Source organism: Mustela lutreola, chromosome 5, assembly GCF_030435805.1.
Source record: "Mustela lutreola isolate mMusLut2 chromosome 5, mMusLut2.pri, whole genome shotgun sequence".
Lineage (NCBI taxonomy): Eukaryota > Metazoa > Chordata > Mammalia > Carnivora > Mustelidae > Mustela > Mustela lutreola.
The window spans coordinates 15,408,947-15,424,346 of NC_081294.1; the positions used below are offsets into that span (position 1 = coordinate 15,408,947).

General features: G+C 37.0%; 1 protein-coding gene across 6 annotated transcripts in view; it reads right to left on the minus strand.

The window, feature by feature from the left end:
- CDH18 (cadherin 18) overlaps positions 1 to 15,400 on the minus strand; it is a 981,465-nt gene that overhangs the window by 15,567 nt on the left and 950,498 nt on the right. For 4 of the 6 annotated variants that reach the window (XM_059173691.1, XM_059173693.1, XM_059173692.1 and 1 more), the window contains one exon: positions 97 to 348. In XM_059173691.1, coding sequence (XP_059029674.1) covers positions 97 to 348 — 252 coding nt within the window. The remainder of the gene's footprint in view (positions 1 to 96; positions 349 to 15,400) is intronic. The other 2 variants (XM_059173697.1, XM_059173696.1) reach the window with 2 other exon arrangements.

Genomic DNA, 15,400 nt, shown 5'->3' on the forward strand with positions numbered 1-15,400 from the left:
CGACTTACTTTCTCTCTCTTTTCTAATGCACTGTTGGCCACTGTAGGGTACATTCCGAATCGTCATCATACAACGCTAGGAGGCTGGAGGACTTACCTAGGAGAATGACAACACACAGCAGAATAGCGATTAAGGCTCCTGTACTCAAGCCAGCCGAGGACAGGAACGCTTCCGCGTGGCAGGTCCGCACTCGCCCGTCTCTCTCGCATGCACAAACCCTGACGGTGAGGGTGCTGCTGCTGCTGAGAGAGGGGATTCCACCATCAGAGATCATAATGGGGAGATAATACACATCCTGAATAGTTCGACTAAATCTCCTCCGCCTTGTCAGAATGCTGGCTGTGTTATCTATGACAGACATAAGCAAAACAAAATGTACTTAGTAAAGCCGCCATTCAAGATTCACATTTCCTTTAATGGATAAAATGGGTATCTGTGATTTTTTTTTTTTTAATTTTAGTTTATGAAATGGACACAGGAACATGAAGGGGCAATCATTAAAACATGACTAATAAATGTCCTTAAACTGAGATAGTGACTTGGAAAAATTAATTGAGCCCAAACTAAACGAGAAGGGGAAGAGTAGAAGAGGAGTGAACAAGCAGTCAACATTTCCGACATGGACGTAATAGCAAAAAGATTTAAAAGACGACAGATGGCTTCAAGCCAATGGGTCCTGGCCTTTGAGAAGAGACAGCGGTCCCCATCCCAAACTTTATGACTCAAGGTAAGCAATAGAAACAGACATCTCTATTATTAGCAAACTACTCAGGTGATGTTAATGTACAAAAAAGGGGAGCATTGGTATAGATGATAAATTATAGAGGTCAGACCAATTGACAAACTTTTTCAGATTTAATTGTGATTTGAATCGCTCTCGTTATAGTAGATGCAACATGGAAAGTTAATGATGAATAAAATAGTTAATTCTATTTTTATGTACTTTAAAAATACTATATATTACACTAAATGCCTGCATGACCAATCTGTGGATTAAAGATTTTGATATATCCACAAAACATCATAAAGGAGAGGATGTTAAATTTCTAATTTTTTAAGAAAAATCATTTTTACTATAAATAATAATTTTAAAAAAATAAATAACCTAAAACCCAGAGCATAAATTGCCCAAAATCAAAAAGCTGGTGAATAATCAGGATACAACCTCAATACATTCTAGAACCCTGCTCAAAACCACGATGTCATACTGCCTTTTTACTCATTAACATTATACTGATATTCTCAAGTGCACATAGTATATGGTAATCTCAGTATTGTTATTCCTCATTCCAGCAAGCCTGTTGACCAAAAGACCCTTTTAGTAGATACTTCGAGGCGCTGCGCAGATTCCCAGCCTGGAATAACTAGTTAACCTAGCTGTAGATTATCACCTGGCCCTATGTTGCATCCTTCTGGAGCAGCAGTTCCTTAGTGACTCATTGCTCCAAGGTTATAAAGGTCTAGCCATTTCTACTGAATGTAGACATAGTGAATGGCAGGTTTAGTTCCACAGCTTTACTCTTGGGTCAGCGATGAGGCATTAAATTTGCATAGCAATTCAATTTCTCACTCTGCTCAACCTTCTTCCTCTCACTGCCCCACAGATGTTGATCCCAAGGGCACACTCCCGTAAATGACCTGCCCTCTAAATTCCAGTTCAGAGTTTGCTTCTGGAGAACCTAACCTGAAGCAACACCTGTGAGTTAATTATCTTTCACTGAAAAGTAAGTGACTCATTACACAATGACATTCAGGAATTCTTTTATCTCTTCAATTGTTTTATTCTGAAAATTGGAATTCTGTTACATATGACGATGTTTAAGATAGTCATGATACAATAACTTACAGCTATGCTTTCTTGATTTTACATGGCCAAATTAATGCAATAGAAAGATAAACTTTTCAAATATTCAATATAATACAGGTAATAAAACACATGAATTATATATATGTATTCATAATCATATACACACATACACATATGACTATATACATAGGCCTATACATATAATTGAAGGTTTGTTATAGAGCATAAATAGCTAATAAGAAATTACAAAAGGTTTTCTTACCCAGTAGAAAAGAAAAAAAGAAAAATGTATCAATTGTGTATTCTTTTTTTTTTAAAGATTTTATTTATTTATTTGACAGAGAGAGAGATCACAAGTAGGCAGAGAAGCAGGCAGAGAGAGAGGAGGAAGCAGGCACCCTGCTGAGCAGAGAGCCCGATACGGGGCTCGATCCGAAAACCCTGAGATCATGACCTGAGCTAAAGGCAGAGGCTTAACCCACTGAGCCTCCCAGGCACCCCATCAATTGTCTATTCTGAAACAAGTTGCGAATAGGGAAAGAAAAATAGCATAAATTCATCATGTGTGTTATATAACCGTACAGTCACAAGCACTCTCCCAGAAACCTGAACTTTTGGAGGAAGCACATTTCTTGGCTATAGGATGTTGCATTATGATTAATATAAACTTGCCTATATGTACAACTCTCTAGTCCAAGGCAAAGGTATGAACTAAGTGTTCACAGGCACAAACATGTTTCAGAATGTCACTGCTGGCCTCTGAAGAAGAGATGTAAGGCACTGGCCCTTGATTTCAATAAACATAATTAATAATGTGTAGAATGACCTAACATGCAACAGTGGGTATGTCTCCCTTTTATGGCTCTCACCTAATGTTCACTTTATATCCTTAATTTGGAAGCATACTCTGTTTCAGAATAATTATTTGAAATGCAATCAGAAATGAAGAGAAAGCCAGGAAATGTTTCTACTACACCTTAAGTTCTTAAATAGAAAGCTCTCAGACACAGAAACATAAAAATATTCTTTCTTTCTTTCTTTCTTTCTTTCTTTTTTTTCCAGGTGAAGTTCTGACTTTTGAAAGGAAAAGAGGATTCATGAAGCAAAGAGCTTCCTACCTAGAAAGATTTAGCTGAGCAGAATAATGAGCTCCTGAAAAGGGATATTGTGTACCTAACCAGAACTGCAAAAAATGTACTTGACTGAAAGCTCACTGAACTTGAACAAGGAAACTTTAAACTAAAATGAAAGAGGTAAGAAGATATATATGAATATGTATACATATATATCTTACTTACTTTTATATTTAAATACAGGGAACAAAATTTGTCTTGTTGAAACTGAAAAACTTGTTGTCAAGAGCAACAACGAATCTCTAAACTTGAAGTACAATTAAAACAGTATACACCAAGTTTTATAGAAAATATTGACTTCCAAGTGGATAAAAATTAATATGAGCTGAATAAAGGGCAGCTATAGTAGGATGGAACATCTGTGAATGAAAAGTGCTAATTATCGATGCCAAATAAAGGACAGTCTCTAATAATGTGTACCTAAGTTTGTTTCTTCTAATTCTCAATACTTTGGATGACGCTCGTAGAACTCTTAGAAACCAAGCAAATATATTTGGTTAGGATTTAAAAAGACACTGAACAGTTAGCACAAAGACCTTACACTAAAACAATGTGCAACAAAGATGCATATTAGATGGCAAAAATTTTGTGTAAGAGAGATCTTGAGTAACAGCAATTATTTTGCAATATATATCTCTGAAAGCAGGAGTAAGGCCACAGAGAGGTAAAACAAAACAAAACAACAACAACAACAAAAACTAAAACAGTCTTGGAATCATTCAATAAAGGTATGAGATATCTATGCATCTCCTTATTGAGAAAACTGCACTGGACTAATGTGTGTACTTTTGAGTATACTATCTTAAAAGTGCTACTTTACCCCAAGAGGTGTTTTAGAAGTCTTTGGGAAGAGAAAAAAAATTAGAATAATATATCATGGGGAAGAGTCTTTGAAACAAAAGTGTAAAATTCTTACATGTCCCATATGAACTCAGGTGAACAAATGGTCTCAGAAATTGGCCAGAAATATTGGGAAGCTCTCTTAGTAATTCATGTCTTTCTGAGTATAATCAGTACATTCCTGATATTCCCATCAACCACATCTTCAATGTAATTTGGAAATAGCCTGGAATGTGATTTACTCTTTTAACATAGATGACAAAGAATTTTTTATTTTAATATATAGTCTATTTCTTTCTCTTAAAAGGATATGGGCACATACAGGAGGAGGTAGGGAGACTGCTGTGCAAAGGTAACTTCTGAATCATGAGGACACTTTATTATTTTTTAATTTTTAAAAAATATTTCATTTATTTATTTGACAGAGATCACAAGTAGGCAGAGAGGCAGCAACGAGATGGAGGGAGGAATCCGGCTCCCCGCTAAGCAGAGAGCCCGATGCTGGACTCGATCCCAGAACCCTGAGATCATGACCTGAGCCAAAGGCAGAGGCTTAACCCACTGAACCACCCAGGCATCCCCTGGACACTAAAAAAATAATGAAAGAGGTAAAATTTGGAGTCCTTTGACAAGTGATCATAAGAATAAAATTCATTTTGGAGCTCTAAGAACTCCAGGAATTTTACAACTGATTGATAAGTCACAAAAAATATTTACTGTAAAATATACTATTGAATAGATAGGTACACTTGCAACCTTTCTGTTTCTACAGGGACGGAAGGCTAGAGAATATGATAATACAATGTAAGTTGCATATTAGTTCTGGAATTCAGACAAAAGTTTCTGAAACTACTATGTATCCTATTTTTTGTTTATTTAACATTTTTAAAGATTGTTTATTTATATATTTATTTAGAGAAAGAGTGAGCGGGGGAGGGAGAAAAAGGAGAGGGGAGACCCTCCAGCAGATTCTGAGTGCAGAGCCTAAAGTAGGGCTTGATCCCATGGCACAGAGATCACGACTAGAGTCAGATGATTAACCAACTGAGCCACATGGGTGCCCTTTTTGTTTATTATTTTGAGAGATTTGAAAGATTCTAATCTCTGGTGCTACTTGTGTAAACTATAAAACAATTTAAATTAAAATAGGGGTGCTTTGAAAATACTCCCTGGAGCCAAACTGATCCTATATTAAAGTCCAAAATTGCCTTATATCTTAGTAAGTATTAAAACTGTGTGTTCTTCAAAACTCTTTAATTATTAGACACCTATACACTCCCTGCCATTTCATAGGATTCTTTATTTGCTAATGCAGGTATGAAGATATGCTGTATCTCAACTGTAGCCAACAGACTATTAAAATAATATTTCCAAACCCACCAGAACAACAGAAGTGTCTGAGATGCCCCAGATGTGGATCTCTAATTGAACTAAACTTTTTTTTTTTTTTTTTTTTTTGATGTTTAAAAAAATGTCTGAAGTGAAAGTTAGGAAATAGAAACTTCATTTTTCCAGACAAATAAATATGCATGACTTCCTATTGTTTTCATTTATTTTCTGGCCTAGCAGCCATAAGATCCATTCATAATTTAACTGTGATTAGAGCCCATGCATGAAACAATGCTCTTTTGCTTTCCTGTAAAGCTCCTCTCACATAATAGGTACTTGATAAATAATGATTTGAACTACATTCAGCAGGAACTTGTCTTCTGTTATGGTTTCCTTATTATGTTGACCTGTATTAAGAATTAAAATGAAAATGAACTTGTATCTCCTGTAACACTGTAGTGGCATTATTTCCTCATGCTCTCTATTTAATGTTCTTTCCTTCTCTCCTGCTTCCTGGCTTCCTGTTCTTTTAGCCTCAAATTGCCCTAATAGCCATTTTCAGACTCCGACTCTGCCTGTTCATTTAAGTTTGTAAACATCCTCCTGGTCTCACTTGAATTTCTGCCAAGCCACAAATGTATGATCCAATATGTCATTATGTTCCTAGTTTGCACCCTGAAATGTCATGCCTTTGACCATCTGCCACACTCCCTCTTGCTAATCTTGAAACCCCAGATAAACACCACCATCCAATGTCTAAGGTTTCTGCTTTCAGATTCATTAAAAAAAAAAATGTATGTTGGTAAAATAGTTATGACCATCTCAACTGGCTCCACCAAGTGTGTAGAGAAACAGACTGTGCTCTCAAAGTAGATTAGAAATCAACCTATTAATATCCATTCTTTATCAGATACCTGGCCGTAGCTATTGAGTTTCTTTTGCCATTTTCTTTTGAGCTCTCATCATCCACTCATACCAGGAAAACTTCACCTCTATCCCCAAAAGAAGCTACCATCTATTATCAACATTCTAAAACCACATTTGAAACTGCTCAATTCCTCTTTGACTTTCATTACGTCTGTATCTACAAGACTATGTATTCAAGACTTAAACAAGAACATAAGTACATCTGAAGCAAAAATATGAATCTTGAAGAATATCAGCAAATCTGCTCATGAATAACACATTAATTTGTATAAGTGTTAATAAGAAGGTGATGAAAAAAAAAGAAGTTTTTAGAATAGAAATCCAACCCAAAATTCAGAATAATTCATGACCGTATCACAATAATATAATACTTATATACTTATAGAGGTAGATATAAGAGTAGTTTATTAAAAAAAAAATCTACGGACTATAAGAGAAACCCTTTACCCTTTACTGATAACATACCTTTAACAGCTACTATTATTCTTAGCAGGGAATGGATAAATCAAAGAAGATCATACTATGTTTGGAGTCACTATATTTATAAACACTGAAGGAAACTGTAAGGAAAAATCTTCAGCTTTAAAGAGTGAACATATAATCCTATGTATGAAGTTGTTTAATGTTTCCCCTGCCTCAGGACAGAGGGTGGAGTAAGGGACTCCTATAGGAGACATTGGGTCCTTCCTGCCATGCAGGCAGAGAACAGCCTTCCTGCTCACAAACAGAAATCAAAACACAGAGGCACGGAATGGCAGAACTAGTCATATTTTTATTTTTTCTACTTTTATGTTTTTGCTCAAAGAATAGGAGTTAGCTCTCCTTTTGTTGTCACTATGAGTAGGAGTATAAAAAGGTGAGAGACAGTGGAGTCTATCAATTATTTTAGGAAAAAATACATAGAGACGTAAAAAAAAAGATTAAAATAGCTAAGAAGAAAATAACAGAATATTTTATCAACTAGAGCAAAAGGGCCTCTAAAACAAGTCGCTGCTTTTGCAAGTCATGCCTCCCCATTTTGGGGTCAAGATGGTACGTGAACTGTTTGCCTTCTCACAAGTCCTGTTTTGAGTCTCTACCTTGTCTGGAAGGACAGTGTGATTGTATCGGGTGGGACAGCCCTCGTGTTAGTAAGGAGGACCGTGATCCGACTGGGAGGGAATGGAGATCCGTGGTAGAACCCAAACAGCAAGTCTCAGCCTCACCAGAGCGCAGGTAAGTCCGAGCAAGGCAAATCTACCATCACATCCACTAAGGCTGTGTGAGGGGTCATTAGTAACTATATTCTGAGTTCAGACTATGGGTCTGTTATTTTATTTAGGAATGGGAGAAACTGCTAAATGTCTCTGGAAGCCCTGTGGATAAAAACAGAATTTTAAATGGTCATACTCTGTAGAGAAATTAAGCACATTACACCACCAGCTGCGAGTTCTCATTTGAAGGACAAAAATAAACTATGGGAGTATTGACTGCTATATAACTGATAATGCCAAAGAAGTACAAAATATACATAAAATCTCTGTGGTTCCCAGTATGTATCAGACTAAATAACCGCATTTCACTACTAATGGACCGTGAAATCTGAAAGAAAAAGTTCCCAAAAGACCCCTTTTTGTTGTTGCTGTTGTTACTTTTTACAGATAGGACTTTTTTTTTTTTTTTTTTTTTTTAGGATTTTATTCATCCATTTGAAAAGGGAAAAAGAGAGAGCAAAGCAGAGGGAGAGGGAGAAGCAGGCTCCTGGCTGAGCAGAGAGCCCGATGCGGGGCTCATTTCCAGGACCCTGAGCTCATGACCTGAGATGAAGGCAGAAACTTAGCCAACTGAGCCACCCAGGCTCCCCCAAAAGACACCCTTTTAACTTTTTAACAGAGTCAAAATTGAAAATAGTCCTCATGTTAAACTTAATGTAAACTTAGATATCCTTTCAATCAAACCCAAATAGCCACAAGTAAAAAACACTATTTTCCAGCATTGCCTTTTAAGTATTTTGCTAAAAATCATAAAACAACTTATAAATAATATTGCTGTCACTTTTAGAAGTGTAAATTAATATTGCAAAGAAACAATACAAGGTGATAAAAAGAAGGAAAAAACCAAAATCTTCAAAATGCTGCAACAAGATGAAAATGAGAGTCTACGGATTCTTTTGTTTAGTATGATTAAAATGGTAAGCTTCAGCGCAGCTCATTCATTTAAAAATGTGGTATTTTGACTCACTCATTTTTAAAGAATGTGAGTATCTACAAAAGTAGAAAATGCATGATCTGAAGAAGAAAACTGAGAGACAAATATGAGGAGTAGATGTTCCTGAAAGCAAATTATCAATAAAATTATGATAAGGACTTTCAAATTTAGAAGGCATATTAAGTGTGATTTAGGGCCCTGCAAACAGAGATATAAGTATACATATAGTTATAAATGATCTCTTCCCCTAGTAAAACCTCTAGGATTTACAAATGCACTTGGCAATTAGAGTTAAGCCTAGGAATTAGGCTGGCAAATCTCCTTGCATCAAATAAAACCTAGTCCCTCAAGAGGCAGCATAAAGACCATGAAGCAGAACAGATTTACCTGCTAGACTAATGATAATTTTAGATTGGGGGATTCGATTACACTTTTGTATTATAAAATGAATGAACAAAGTTATTGTGTGCACAGAACCCTGGTTATAAACTTATTCTCACGGACTTTGTGACATTACGGCTTCAGATGCTTGCTTAGAAGTGGGAATGAGGGGGCGCCTGGGTGGCTCAGTGGGCTAAAGCCTCTGCCTTCGGCTCAAGTCATGGTCCCAGGGTCCTGGGATCGAGCCCCCCGTTGGGCTTTCTGCTCCACGGGGAGCCTGCTTCTTCCTCTCTCTGCTTACCTCTCTGCCAATTTGTGATCTCTGTCTGTCAAGTAAATAAATAAAACCTTAAAAAAAAAAAAAAAAGAAGTGGGAATGAAACAATGGAGTTTTTGAGGCTAAAATGAAGTTCATTGTTTGCAATTTTAAGATTAGGTGGTTGGGGATGCTTGAGGTCTGTTAAGTTGGAATCTTGATTTTGGCTCAGGTCATGATCTTAGGGTCATGAGATTAAGACCTGCGTCTAGCTCTGTGCTTAGTGGGGAGTTTACTTGAGATTCTCTCACTCCCTTTATCCCTCCCCTCGGCCCCCTCACTCTCTCTTTAAAATAAATAAACAAATCTTTGAAAAAATATAAACAAAGATTCGGTGGTCTTTGGAAAAATTTCATTTTAATCAGAAAGCATTTTTTGCTTTTCTTTTCTGTTGTTGTTTTAGAGTAATGTACTTTAAAAATGTTGTGACTTAAATATTATCTTCTGAACTCTTCTTTTTTATTTTAAAATTATTATTGATATGTTAGTTAATGATAAATAAGGTCATTATTAAACATACTGTATATGTTGCAAAAAAAAAAAATAGAAATCCTTCACTTGGTTATTTTCCAAATCAAAGTCTTTAGTATTTAATAAGTAAGGGTCCTAATTTTCCAAATAAATATTACAGATTTTGGTTAAATACAAAATTTTCTATCCACCACAGTTTGGTATTAGAGCAACTAAAGGATTAACTAAAGGGTATATTTTCAAGCGTAGAGTATGGCACAGTGCTTAATACTTATTATGTGCTCAGGAGTGAACCCAATGCTTGTGTCTCTGCTTTGCCACATCTCCCCGACTAGATCTTCTAACTGCTGTTGCATTCTGTCCTCTCTACACTGTCTCAGTTCTTCATCTAATTGAAAAGTGTTCTGAGGTTCACTTTACCTGGTGGAACAGGCTCTATCCTGTAAGGTCAAATCATGTTCTATGTCTTTTGAACAATACAATCTTTAGTGATCTCCTTAAAGGAACTCAAGTGTCACTGAGTTCACAAGTTACATTTCATCACATCCTCACTTCCCCAACTAGATGGCAAGTCCCCCATAAGCAGGAGCTTTGTGTTTTAACTCCTAACACTCTGGAGTTAGCTTAGATCACTCAGGGCCTTATACACCACAGTCAATGCATGCCCCTTTATAGATTAAGTGGTAGGAGAAAACCAATGTTAATCTAAGAGCTGACTACAGGATTTCTTTTAGAGGGGGAAAAAAATAAAGCTCATTCTTTCTAAGAAGAGAGAACAAGAAGGGTGATGAATAGTAACATAATGTGCGTCTTCTATAGAATGCGGGAAGCCAGTGTAAATGTCAAACAATGAAATAAAGCCGTGTGTGTGTGCGTGTGTGTGTGCATTTCAGGTGCTTTGCTTCATTTTTAAATTAAAAACAATACATAAGGGCACCTGGGTGGCTCAGTGGGTTAAGCCTCTGCCTTCGGCTCAGGTCATGATCTCAGGGTCCTGGGATCAAGCCCCGCATCGGGCTCTCTGCTCAGCAGGGAGCCTGCTTCCTCCCCTCTCTGCCTGCCTCTCTGTGTACTTGTGATCTCTCTCTTTGTCAAATAAATATAAAATCTTAAAAACAACCAATAAATTAGTATGTTCTTATTGAAAATATCCAAAGACCATTTCATAGACATTTCTTAAGAAGCATGTTTTCTATATTATCATTATTGCTCATACATGTGATTAAACTCTATACTTAAATCATTATTTCTGTTTGATGTGTAATTATATATTGCTCATTTTATACTTTGTCTCTACCTTTTCAGATATTCTTATTTGACTTTCATGGGGCTGCTGTAGCTCCAAATATTTTATCCGTGAAATTTTATTATACTTGATAGTTTTTTAGATTTTTCTGAGGCATTCAGCATTTTAAAATACTCTTCCCTAATTGTCATACGAGTGATATCCTAATAAGAAGAGGATTATTTTATTGTAGTTCTTTTGTTCAAATGTCACTAAAAGAAGACCCACGGAGTATTAGCTTGTAATGTTGCAAATGAGCACGTGAGGACTATTTATACTCCTTACAATTTATATTCATTGTCTGGAAATTGGTAAAGTTATTTTTTTATCTGTCAACTTAAGGAATTTCTCTGGCATTTTATGTATATACATATTCTATCAATCTTAAATATTTCTTTACGCAGAGTAATTTATTTGGGTATTTCATATTATGGTTCCATCGATGTATTTCTTTTTTAGTTCCCTTCAATGTACCCTTTGTAACTTGTAATCCTTCCTATGTAATTTCAAATTCTTTATATTTTGATCTCTCTTCAGAAGCGTGAAATAGTAATGATTGTCTCCATATCTCCATTTTACAAAAGAAGAGACCGACACACACTGAGAATGAGGACGTGGCAGCAGTTTCACACATAATCCGCAGAGAACCCAGGTTTCAAATAGAGGTGACCTATTTCCAGTCTCTACTAAAACATTCTTCTTTGCTGCTTTTCCCTCTTGTTTTTCTTAACAGATACTTACTTAAAATTTCCTTTATGTCAGATATCATGGTAGGAGTTAGGAATACAGCAGGTAAATAAGTCAGACAAAAGTTCGTGTATTCCTGAATCTTACAGTCTAAATTGGGAGAGAACCCACAGTGTGGCAATGGCTGTCATTAGGAAGATGCCAGCTATCATATAACCAGCTGTCATTAAAAAAAGTGGATGTGCTCTGTTTGAGGTCTCTTGGGTACTGGGTATTGGGTGACTGAGGTGCTGGCCAATTTGCTCTTAAAGACATTAACTTTTTCTGGTTATGATTCAGAGAATGGATGGAGTCACGGTTTCCCCAGACTGTGGTGAAAAGAGGGAAGTGACTGAAGCTTGATAAAGGGGAGAAACCAGGAGAGGTAGCAAAATGCCCCAAGACTCAAGAGCAAGAGGTGCCCAAGGACACGGGCCCCACCTTACATGCCCCTTGAGAGTATGGGAAAAGCACTGTTCTCTGGGGCAGTGTTGCTGCTTCTTCCGTCTTTCTGATTACTAATTCAGTCTTCAGCACTAGTTGAGTTTTTCTAGCTTACCAGAAATTTTAAATTGCAAAGCTTTCATGTGTCCACTCAAAAAGTCTGTATGCTTTTCTCTTTCTAATAGCAAATGCCTCCCAATGTATACCAACTGCCTCTGTCTTTCAACCTATGTGACCCTTGCAATGATTCCACTTAGGGAAGATCTTCGAGCTCAGATTCCCAGTGATTTCTCCAACATCATATGGGGTAATGAGCAGATTTGGGCCAGTATTTAAATATCTTCTTGTGAATCTCAATGTCACTCTGCTTTGGGGGTTTAGTTAGCTGCCCATAGTTAGCCCTAAAGATTTAGAAGAATGAGTTTGAAATCTATTTTTAGGCTACAATTTCTTTCACCTATTATTCCTTTCTGATATCTGCTAAGCTCGGCTGTTTTTTCACCGTCCTCTGTTCACCTACACTTTTGGTACTAGTGTGTGCTTTGAGCACATGGCACTTGCAGGAGAAGGACTGCAGCAGACATGGGACACAAAACCAGGGCAAAAGAAAGCCAGAGAAACGCAAAACAATCAGTTGAGGTGGCACCCGGCACGGAGTGAGAATGTGGTTACCCAATACCACTTTCAGAACTTTTCCAAAGGGTCTTGGTTTTACTCAGTATATAGGATGGAGTTCTGAACCCGCTTCCATTCAATTTTAAGGAATACATATCTACAGCATATCAGTGAATGTCCAGGGGGCCAGCATCTCTGTGATAATTAGGTTATTACTGAACAACATCCTTTCTTCTGAGCCCATTTTATATGCCAACTATTTGTCAAAATATGTGAAAAATAAAAATACTTGACCTCCAATGGAGGTCCAGGTAAAATGGTGTTTGACTGACAAATACTCTTAGTGATAGCAAAGAGAAAAGCCCGGACATCCCAGTGAAGTGTCTGCTTAAGGACATTCAGGAACTCCTGAAGCAAGATAACCAGATGGGGCGAGATTCCGGACAGGGGAAGCCCATGAACGTGGCGCTGCGGATTACAACCCGTTTGCTTGTACTAGAAACTAACAGGAGGATGGAATTCCATCCTGGGGACAGAGACACCGAAACTTTTGGAAGTCTCCTGGGCCTGAGTCAAATGGAAATTGAGGGGCCTTAAACACCTGGCTGACTTTCCCTGAAGACATTTGTTAAATTGAAAGTTTAAATTGGAAGTTAAATTGAAAGTTGAGCAGAAACCTGAAAGTCTAAGTGGAAAAGGCCTGGAATACAAAGAAGCGATTCCCGCCCGCTCTGTTTGTGCTGGACAGGTAATCGGCAAAGCTGGGGACTAGGGTAACGGTCCCGGTACACGAACAAGCCCCCAGTTGAAAGTCCTAGAGTGCCATGTCCTAGCAACAGGGCAGAGATTGACTCTAAACAAAACTACAAGTCAACCTTGACTTGGTTACCATAATGATCGGGTTACCATAATGATCGCCTTCTCTCCTTGTGTATCAGAGAAAATGGTGACTAATCCCTGGAGAAACACATTGTCACGTGAGACTCTTCTATCCATACACTACATGTGACATGAAATACACACACACATTGTTAGACGTATCAAGAAACAAGACCATGTGTCCCAGTACTGTTTCTCCAATCTCCTCGATGAGAAACCAAAACCTGCTATCTTATTGAGACACTAGAGGTAGTTGACAATGATTGTAAAATCGTTAAGATTAATATATTTAAGAAATAGAGGAAAAAAGAAGGACAGATAATTTCGCTAGAGATTTATATCTGTATAAAAGGAAAAAAAAATGCTACCAACCAAAGCAATCAGTGTTTGGGCTTTCTCTGAATGGACATACTTGCTTTGATAGGACTCTTGTTTCTTTGAGCAGAATATTAGCTGCATACTGGTGGTTTCTACCAATATACTTAGAGTGTATGTCACAGGGAATACTGAAAAATAGGCCCCAAACAAAGAAATTTTTATGTAAATAGAATGGAACATGTGAAGAGACATGTGTTCTCCAAGATCTGACTTGCTATGAGGACATTAGTGATATTATATGCTTGCAGACATCAACATGGGTGAGTTATCTGTCTCTGGACTAAGCTTAGCATACATACATGAGCATGTTATAATAAATAAATAAATAAGTGTTTTGTTTTTGTTTTTTTTTTAACAACAGTTTTTAGCAGGAATTAGTTCGATGATGTATAAGAGGGATTGAGATTTTACCAGATCAGGTGCTAACAGGTTAGCCTGTTACAGATTTATGGATGCTGACAGAAGATACGTGGCTCCTGGGTCAGGCACAAAGGACTTCATTACTCATGTCAGAGTATCTAGGACAGACTCTCATTCAGAACGTAGAAGACAGCGTTAGAAGATAGCAGGAGTGCCTCCTTCCAGAACAAAAGCAGGCTTATTTATCACCCCATTATATAAATACGAGGACAACCTCTAGGGCCAAGGCAAACCTAATTTCCTTGCAGCCTCTTACAGAATATTGGAACTCCCTAGTTGAAGGTTCCTCTGTTGTTAAGCAAACCCACTGCATGCATACCATGCACCTGGGCTATGCCATGTCATTCTCCGAGACTTTGGGGTTAGAGGAATCAGAGAAAATGTGAAGTTCATACTACTTCCCGTGCCATGAAAAATGAAACATTTCTCTCTGAACCAGGAGTACAGAGCCTTGTGCCAGCATCTGTGAAACTGGGTCAAGATTCACTGCTCATCATGTAGGTAAGGTACAATCTTAACATAACGGTGTGAGGGCTCTTATGACACATTGTCAATGACTACTTAGTTGTTGAATAATTGACATTCCCAGATTTTGTTTTTATTTTTGACTAATGGGATGCATGTAACATCTACGCTATTGTCTTCTGTTTATGTGTAAAATCATTAATAGTTTTGAACACATGTTCATATGTTCATAGGTTTATTTACTTTTCTGTTCTTTTTCCTCTGTTAATTATTTGTATCCTTTCGCTCTTTTGTTTCCTATTTGGAATGCTTACTTTGTTGTGTAAATATATTCATGATACTAATCCTTACTCATTTGTAAGTATGGCTATCTTACCCTAGGCTAGAACCTGTTTTTAAGTTTTATTTAGAAATCGTTTGGTGCAGGAATAATTTTAACATTATCACATTTGTTAATGTTTTAAGAATGTGCTATTTGTGTCTTTTATACGAAATCCTTTCCTCTCCCAGTTATACGAAATGAGTGCACTTCATTTTCCTCTAAAATTCTTAGAATTTTTCTTGTAAAAGTAGTTCTTTAATATATGTATAATTTATTTTTTGTGCATGTATTTGAGATACTCTAATTTTAGTTTCTCTAGATATAGAAACAGTTGGTCCATTTCTATGTACTTTTTGGATTGCCCTTTCCACAATGGCTAAAAATGCTACCTTTGTCTTCTATCAATTTCATATGTCTCTATATAGATTTAGATATCTATTCATTCTATTTCAGTTCCCTCAATTTGTTCTCCTCT